Here is a 9,971-nt window from a genome sequence, read left to right on the forward strand (position 1 = left end):
AAAAAAAAAAAAATTCGCAATTCGAGAACGACAAACGCGAATCGAAGGAAAAGGATTATTTATGTTTGTTTGTTTGTTAATAATAATGATGATGATGATGATGATGATGATGATTTTATGATCGGACCCCGACGGAACCGAATCGATCAATGTTGAAATCTCGTGGCAATGAAAAAAAAAAAAAAACGATGGAAAAACAATAAAAACAAACAACGACAACAACAACAACATTGAAACGGCGTTAATCATTTTTTCCTTTCGAAACATTACCGTTTGTTTTGTCCGTTTGTTTGTTTGTTTGTTTGTTTGGTTTTCTATTCGATTAATTGCATAATTTTTTTTTTTTTTTTTTTGTGTTAATCGTAGTTAAGAAAGGAAAACTTTGAAAAACCTTTTGCGAAGAAAAAATTAAAAGTAAAGAAAGCGTGAAAAAGAGAAAACTTTTCAATTATTATCATTATTATTATTACGTAAAATAATGGTGGTGGTGGGGGGGGTTTGTTGTTGTTTTGTGTGACGTGAGAGTGTACGGGAGGCTAAAAATTTTTCACATAAATATATAAAATAAAGTAAAAAAAAAAAAAATTTTTTTTTGATTGGAATTCGATCCAGGATTGAAAAATTCTTTTTATAAGTCGAACCGTGAATCGAATTAATATTGGATTTATTATTATTATTATTATTGTTGTTGTTGTTGTTGTTGTTGTTGTTGTTGTTGTTGTTGTTGTTGTTGTTGTTGTTGTTGTTGTTGTTGTTGTTGTTGTTGTTGTTGTTGTTGTTGTTGTTGTTGTTGTTGTTGTTGTTGTTGTTGTTGTTGTTGTTGTTGTTGTTGTTGTTGTTGTTGTTGTTGTTGTTGTTGTTGTTGTTGTTGTTGTTGTTGTTGTTGTTGTTGTTGTTGTTGTTGTTATTATTATTATTATTATTATTATTATTATTATTATTATTATTATTATTATTATTATTATTATTATTATTATTATTATTATTATTATTATTATTATTATTATTATTATTATTATTATTATTATTATTATTATTATTATTATTATTATTATTATTATTATTATTATTATTATTATTATTATTATTATTATTATTATTATTATTATTATTATTATTATTATTATTATTATTATTATTATTATTATTATTATTATTATTATTATTATTATTATTATTATTATTATTATTATTATTATTATTATTATTATTATTATTATTATTATTATTATTATTATTATTATTATTATTATTATTATTATTATTATTATTATTATTATTATTATTATTATTATTATTATTATTATTATTATTATTATTATTATTATTATTATTATTATTATTATTATTATTATTATTATTATTATTATTATTATTATTATTATTATTATTATTATTATTATTATTATTATTATTATTATTATTATTATTATTATTATTATTATTATTATTATTATTATTATTATTATTATTATTATTATTATTATTATTATTATTATTATTATTATTATTATTATTATTATTATTATTATTATTATTATTATTATTATTATTATTATTATTATTATTATTATTATTATTATTATTATTATTATTATTATTATTATTATTATTATTATTATTATTATTATTATTATTATTATTATTATTATTATTATTATTATTATTATTATTATTAATATTAACATTGAAAAAAAATGGATACAGATTCGTTTTCAAAAAAAAAAAAAAAAAAAAAAAAAAAACTTTCAGTCGGTGAAAATAATGTCTGAAAAAGAAAAGAAAAATGTGACGTCATACGGGGAGAGTACTCGCGAAATGAAAAACATGCGAAAATGGCGGCGGCCATATTTGAATTTCCCCCGCCTTTCCCTTTTCCCCTTCTCTCCTACAAATAAAAGGCTTAAACTTTATATTAAAAGGGCGAAAAATTTTAATAAGGTACCAGACGGCGCCAAAATAAAAAAAAAAAAAAATTAACGATAATGATTAATAATAATAATAATAATAATAAAAAGCGAATAACGACGAAGAACGACGTCGTCTGCTCGCACGTTAAAATCACACTCGCACGCACGCACAAGACACACGCCCAATAAATAATGACTTTTATTATTATTATTATTAACAAAGTGCAAACAATGTACCTTAAAAGTATTAATAATAATAATAATAATAATAATAATAATTTAAAATTCCGCGTGTGCGTGTGCGTGTGCGTGTTTGTTTGTTTCGTTTTATTTACGATTTGGCAAATAAATAAATATTTTGGGTGCAAAAAAAAATTCCGTCGGATTTTTTTGCGTGCGTGCGTGCGTGCGTGGAAAAAACACTTTAAGGAGGCGTTCGTTCGTTTATTTTAATTTTACTTTCGCGATAAAATGCCTTTTTCTCGCAAAACGCGCCCGCGTCACATACGCGTTCAACTTTTGCAACCGCGCCTTAAAAAAACAAAAAAAAAAAAAAAAAAAAAAAAAAACGAACCTGAGATTTCTATTTGGTAAAAAGATCTATCGAGAAAAAGAAAAAAAAAAAAATTTTTTTTCTACGTGGTTTTAGTTGTGGCGCCACTCAAATAAATTCCACAATAAGAAGAATTCATTCAAATCTGGTTTGCTTTATGACACAAGGTATATATCAGGTATTCTTTGATTTCTCACCTTTTTTTCTTCTTATCCTTCTTCCTCCTCCTCCTTTACTCTCTCTCTCTCTCTCTCTCTCTCTCTCTCTTTCTTTCTTATATAGTTTTTTTTTTCTATTTGTTCTCTATTACTTACTGTCTCTCTCTCTCTCTCTCTCTATCCCTACACCTTTTTTTTCTTTTCTTTTTCTTTATTCAACTGCCCACCCGCGATTTTTTCTCTCGGATAGAAAAGGAAGGAAGGTCGCCGATTTTTTTTATTTTTATTATCGTCGTCGTTCTTTACTACGTACCTGAGTCACTAATAATAATAATAATAATATTAATCATCATCGTGTGTTACATTTTACGGCTCGAGAAGCGATGATAGTAAAGAAAAAGGAAAGGGGTAGATTCCCGATTTTTTTTCTTTTTTCACTTTCGGGGGAAGAGGGGGGAAAGGTTTCGTATTGAGAAGAAGAAGAAGAAGAAGGAGAGAAAAAAAATGGCGGTAATGAAAAGAGACAAATGTAATTTTTGGAAGGACCCCAAATCAATTTTTTTAGTATTATTTGCCAGTTGTCGGAGGTGAAAGATGAAAAACAAGAAAAGTCAGGTGTTGAAGGTTTTTTTTTTTTTTTTTTTTTGGCTGTTGGGAAATTTTTTAATGGTGAATTTAAAATTTTTATTGTTGTTTGTTGTTGTTGTTGTTGCTGTTGCCCCTGCTGCTGCTGTTGCTGTTGCTGAAGCCGAAAACGATAACCTTGCTAATTTTTTTTTTCACCCAATTAAAATTTTTTTGTCGTTTAATCAAAAAGTATTTAAAATTCATTTGCCGTGTAATAAGCCCGGGGGAGGGAGGGGTTTCTTAGAAAAATGTTTTAAGAAAAAAAAAAAAAGTCATAGAGAAAATAAACACTTTTTTTTTTTTAATCTCTCGTAAGTTGTAAATGTATTTTAATTGTTGTTGTTGTTGTTCGTGTAATTATCATTATCATCGTTCGTTAATGACGTTAATTTTTTTTTTTTTTTAAAATTAAAAGTTAAATTAAGTGAACAAATAAAGTAATAATAATAATAATAATAATAATAATAATAATAATAATAATAATAATAATAATAATAATAATAATAATAAATGTTTTGCTGTCGTTTTGGCGCGAGTGAAAAAAAAATTTATTAATTTCTAATGATGATGATAATGATGATGAAAATTCGACTGGAAAATCATTTGTTTTTTTTTTTTTAATGTGATCAGAATCATAATCCGTCGTAAATAATAATGATAATAATAATAATAATAATGATATTGAAATGTGGGCGACTGGCGAAAACGTGTTTTCGTCTATTGTTGTTATTTTTTTTATTGTTTTTCACACCAATTAAATATTCATTGTTAAAAAAAAAAAAAAAATCGTCGCCGTTTTTGTTGTTTTTTTTGTCGTATACGTAGCAGTGGAGCAAATTTAATAATAATAATAATAATAATAATAATAATAAAAGATGCCAGATGCGCGATGGAATGGGGTCACCGCCGTCTTGAATCGCCGTCGTTAATTTGCAATCCCGAACGTTTTTTTGTTTCCCTCTCCTCTCTCCCCCCCCCGATGACAATGAATCCGTTCGATTTAAAAAAAAAAAAAAAAAAATGGACGGTCGTCGGAAATTTTTAAAATTAATAATCTATAAATAAATGATTAAAATATAATCCGATTCACGTTATGACTTGTTTGTGTGTAATTAACGATAAAAATAGTTTTTTTTTTTTTTTTTTTTTTTTCTTCTTCCGAGACAAATGTAGTATTTATCAAGCGTAAAACAATTGTTTACGTGTAAATTTTTGTTCACGGCCATGTTGGAGAGTTTGAACGAAAAATCTAAATTTAGATTTAATCAAATTTCTTTACGTACCCCTTCCCTTTATATCTCTCTCACTCTCACACACACTCTTCCCCTCTCTCTCTATCTATGTCTTTCTTTATCGCTCTCGTTGCATTTTAAACGACGATTGTTGCTTACTTTTTATTATTATTATTATTATTCATCCTACGATTTTTTTTTTTTTTGTTCATAATCATTTAGTTTAATTGTTGATATTAAATTTGGCAACACCGATTTTTTACTTTTGATCGCGACGAGATAACGACTGATGTCGAATGGTGGAAGGGGGAGTTTTAAGAGAAAGGAATTTGATTGTTGTAAATTTTTTTTCCCTTTTTTTTTTCTTGTTCGATGACCGTTAGAAACTTTTCGTAGATGTGACATTATACTATAAGGGAAAAAAAGAAGAATGTTGTTTCTCTCTCTCTCTCTCTCTCTCGAAAGGTTGGCTATGAAATTTCGAAAGAATCACAACAATCACCAACACGCGACAAAACGTGACTTCATAGACGATTGCGGTGATATTCGGATCCGTTCGAACAATTCGAACGGTTTTGTACAAGTAAACGTGTCATGTCGGCCTCAAATCTCTATTAAATTGATCGAACTAATTAAATTTAACGTAAACTGATTTTATTCGGTTTATATTGTCCTCATTGTCGAAAAAACTTTGAGTCACGATTTGCGGTTCTCTCTCTCTCTCTTTCTCTCTTTTTTTTTTTTTTTAACATTTTGTTATTATTAATTTCAGATCGATCGTATAAAAATGGCGGACGTACTGGAAAGAGATGCAGGATTTTGTTCGGGAGGAGATGAGGATGACGTGGATGGAGAAGATGATATACATTCGCCGACGGATGCGAGCGAAGACAGCGTCGATGTTAAAGTTCAAGCCATTTCGTTTAGAAATCGTAATAAAAGAAAATGCGCCGAACCGAGGAAATTGGATTCGGAACTTCCGGCGAAAAAGAGAAAAATGAAAGATTTAACATTGACGAGAGATGATGATGATGATGATGACGTTCGCGAACCCTCAAATTCGAGTCCTTTTCGTCCTTGGAGTACCAGTCCTCAATCATCGCCGTCACAATCGCAGCAAAGAATGGAAACTTCCGTAAATCGCATAAATTTAAAAAGTGACGCGTCGGTTAGGACTAAAAATTCAAATACCGGAAACGGTGACAAAAATGTACTAAACGTGATTCCATTGTCGAGATTAACCGAATCGGACTCTTCGGTACCCGTCGGTGGTTGTTGCCAACCTGTTAATGAAAGATTAGTGCCAATTAATTTATCGGAATTGTCGGCGTCGACGACGACGACGACGACGATTCACCAGGACGAACCTTTATCGTTGGTGTCGAAAAGAAAAGAAGAAAACAATAATGTTAAAGTGCCAATAAAATTTAGTTTTAAAAATAAAAATTATTCGCCGGACGTGCGATTGTCGTCGGTGCCTTCGTCGAAATCCTCGAACCTCGCGTGGAACGTCGGATCACAAAAAGCCGACGAAACGAACGCGACGGAATGGGAATCGACGGAACGTAAAAGTTACCTAATAAACAGAGTGAACAAATTAACAAACGGGAAAAAGGGGGGTGGAGATAAAAAGACAAAAACGGATGTGAAAACGAAAATGGAAGATGTCGCGAACGTGAGCGGGAATTGCAATCAGAGTGATAACAAATTTAGAATAGACAGTTTGTTGTCGTCGTCGTCGTCGTCGTCGCCTTCGTCGAGACCAGAGGGAACGTCATCGTCGATCGCATCCACATCGAAATCATCTAGTCAAGAAAGAGGAACCTTAGGTGGTGGACATCAAAGAAATTATAAAAACATGACGAGAGAAAGAAGAATCGAAGCGAACGCGAGAGAAAGAACGAGAGTTCACACGATAAGCGCCGCGTTCGACACGCTCCGACATTCAATACCCGCATATTCGCACAATCAAAAACTATCGAAATTATCCGTATTGAGAATCGCGTGTTCTTACATAATGACCCTATCGAGGCTCGCGGGATACGATTACAGTAAAAATCAATCCGAACCCGATTTATCCGATTGCGTGGACAACGTGTCGAAAACGATACAAACGGAGGGTAAAATAAGAAAAAAAAGAGAAGATTAAAAAAAAGGGAGAGTCGTATACAATTCGTCGTGTCAATAGAAAATTTTAACAACGGCAACGGCAATAACTGATCTCAAAAAATCATTTCGGTATGTTAAACATGAGTCTCAAATTTTTTTTTTTTTTTTAAAATATATTTAATTTCGGTTTCAACGGTTTCGAAGTTCCGGAAGTTCCCCCCTCCCCCTCCCCCCGCCATTTTTTTTTACGACGGAAATCCCACCGAAAAAAAAAAAAAATCGTTAACCGTTCGTTAAAAACGATGACAATAATTACCGCATTAAAATGTAATAGTTTTATTATTATTATTATTAAAAATAATAGCTTTTTATCTGCGATAAAATAATTTTATTACGTTAAATAAATATTATTTATTATCGAAAATATAATTTTTTTTTTAAATTTTACGCCATTTTTTTTTTTTTTGTTTTGTTTCTTCATCATCATCAGCCGTCGCCATTAACGACAACAATCAATAACAACAACAATAACATTTATAATCGAATAAATAAAAGTGTAAATAGAAAATTGCACCGCCTTGTCAAATCGAATCGATCGCGAATAAACAATACCGCGAATCACGTGTTAACTAACTGAATGACGTCACATACGTAATTTTACATTAATTTTTTTTAAAATGTTTAACGTGTTACATTTATTATTATTATTTATTAAAATTTTCACACGTCACGTGATTCGATTACCCAATAGAATCTAAATATATAAAAAAAAACCAGACGAGTGATTTATTAAATAATAATAATAATAATAATTAAAAAGCCGTCGGATTAATTAAACAAACAAAAGGAAAGGAAAGAAAATAAAAAAAAAAAAATTCCGATGGTGGCATTTAGTGCGTTCCGACACCATATTTCTTTTTTTTTTCTCTTTTCTTTTCTTTCTCTTCCTTTTTTTTTTTTCTTCCTTCTTTTATTTTATTTAAAATAAAATAAAAAATGATTTATGAAACGAAACGACGCTTAGTTAAAGCCAATATATATATAAAAAAGACAATGGTTGTTGTTATTGACAAATTGAAAGCAGATGTCGCAAATGATGGTAAAAAAAAAAAAAAAACATTAACATATGCTTAACATTACAAACGCGTTTAAATTCTCTATGACTTAAATACGCGTTTACAAACGGTTATATATTTTTCTCCATACTTATTTATTAATGGAATTATTTAATTTTTTATTTTCTTATTAAACGTTTAAATAATTGCAAACGAACGAATTGTTATTAATAATGATAATAATGGAATAGTCATTCATTCATTCGAAGAAAAAAAAAAAATTTCTGAATGAAAAATCAATTACGTGACGTCATAACGGCGAGGGGGGGGAAAAATAACTTAATAATAATAATACTTAAGTGGTTTTTTTCCTTTTGCTTTAATTCTTTCAAGTTGTTAAAAATGAAAAATGTTTTAAAATAATGATAATAATGATAAAAGGAAAAAAGGAAAGAAAGGAAAAAGAAGACAAAAAGGAAAGAAAAAAAAGATTAAAATGTCTCTCACTCGTTTTTTTTTTTTTTTTTTTCACGTCAATTTCATTCAAGTTTAATTGTTTTAAATGATTTGTAGCAGACGACAATGACGACGACGACGACGACGACGACGATGTTATTTTTAAAAAAATTTTTTAATGGACGATGTTTTCATACGAACGAACGTGGAAGAAGAAGAAGGTGGTAAATCGGCGCCAGGTGTCTTGTCTTTATTATTATTATTATTATTATTAATCCTTTAAAAAATATTTTTTTTTTTTTTTAAATGAGAAAAATTTCGCTAACGATTATTAAAATGTTTTTTTTTTCTTCTGCTTCTTTTACGAATCGATGATGAAAAGTAACCAAGAAGGGAAGATGACGGAATTGATTGTTTTTATCTCTATGGAATTATATAAGGTTTGGTATCGATTCTATATTGAATAGTGTTAATTTAAACATATTATTATTATTATTATTATTATTGTGTTTTATGAGAAAGAAATCTCGACAGAATGTATCCGTTGCATATTTCTTTATCTCTCTCTCTCTCTTTCTTGTACTTAAAGAGGTGCGGGTGGATATATAAAAAGTATTCACCTGCCATAGAAAAAAGAAAAAAATGATTGAAGAACCCCCCGGAGGGAAGAAGAATGAGAAGAAGAAGAGGAAAGGGGACTTAATGGCGCCGGCCCTGGTTTCACAGCTAGATGCAGACACAACACCTGTCTCCGTCTGATCTTTATTCTCATCTCATATTGAATTTTTTATTTTTTTTTATAACAGGTTGGCATAACCCTCACCTGTTTCTTTCTTTTTTATTATTATTCCGGAAAAATATCTTTTGAACAACACCTTACACACACACACACACACACATACTCAGACAACGTATCTAATTCCTTTTGTTAAAATGTCATTTTACTTAACATTCCTTTTTTTTTTTTTTAAAAAAAGATATCGTCCGATGTATAAAACTTTTATTTTATTTCTTTTATTCTTTTTTACAATTTAAAAGTTATATGCAACGTTATAAAAAACATTTTTTGTTGTTATGTATTATAATGTGTTTCAAATATAAGAAACAAAATGGCCGACGTTTGTTTACAATTATAAAAACTTAAATAAATTTTCAATTATTTTCGTATAATTACATGGTTTTTTATTTATTATAAACAAATTTATTTTTATTAATTTATTTTATTAATTAAATATCGATTGGAATGATATTATATTAAAAAAGGAAAACGGAAAAAAAAAAAAAATTTCATTTTCCATAACTTTATATGATGATCGATACATTGGATAGCGAGCGTAAGTAAAGGAGGGAAATTTAAATTCTCATAGAGATCGGTTTACAAAAGTCTACGTGCAATGTTGCCACGTTTACTCTATGAAAAAGTGTCAATAGAGAAGTGACTGCTTAATTTTTTAATATTTACTCACTTTGATGAAATGAAGATGATTCTACTAAAGTGACTTTTTACTGTTTTTTTAATTTTTTTTTTTTTTTATTTTTTAATTATTTTTTTTAAGTTTGTTTGTTTTTTTAATTTTTGTTTTAAATTATTTATTTAATTTATAAAAATTCGTTTCTCTTTAAATTTTTACAAATGTTTTATAATAATTTAAAAAATAAATATTTATGAAATGAAAAAGATAATTTTTTTTTTTTTTTTTTTTTTTTATTTTCGAGTTATCGAATTGAAGCTTTCGCTAAGTGTAGATAAGAATTTTTCAACTTGCCATGTCAAAGGCGAATGAAAATTTAAATAAAAAGTAAACAAGATAGGGGATTACAATTGTATGTGTCGTAATATATTTTTTTATCACAATCGAAAAAAAAAAAAA

The 9,971-nt window shown here is 28.3% G+C and overlaps 1 protein-coding gene across 1 annotated transcript; it reads left to right on the top strand.

The window, feature by feature from the left end:
- Window positions 1–5,267: 5,267 nt before the first annotated feature.
- On the top strand, window positions 5,268–6,629 carry Phum_PHUM129210 (bhlh factor math6, putative; the record flags this gene model as incomplete). Its single annotated transcript, XM_002424391.1, has 2 exons — window positions 5,268–5,780; window positions 5,841–6,629. The coding sequence occupies 2 exons, from the start codon at window positions 5,268–5,270 to the stop codon at window positions 6,627–6,629; spliced, it is 1,302 nt and encodes a 433-aa protein (XP_002424436.1).
- Window positions 6,630–9,971: the final 3,342 nt, after the last annotated feature.

This window comes from Pediculus humanus, genomic scaffold (genome assembly GCF_000006295.1).
Source record: "Pediculus humanus corporis 1103172107475 genomic scaffold, whole genome shotgun sequence".
Classification (NCBI taxonomy): Eukaryota; Metazoa; Arthropoda; class Insecta; order Psocodea; family Pediculidae; genus Pediculus; species Pediculus humanus.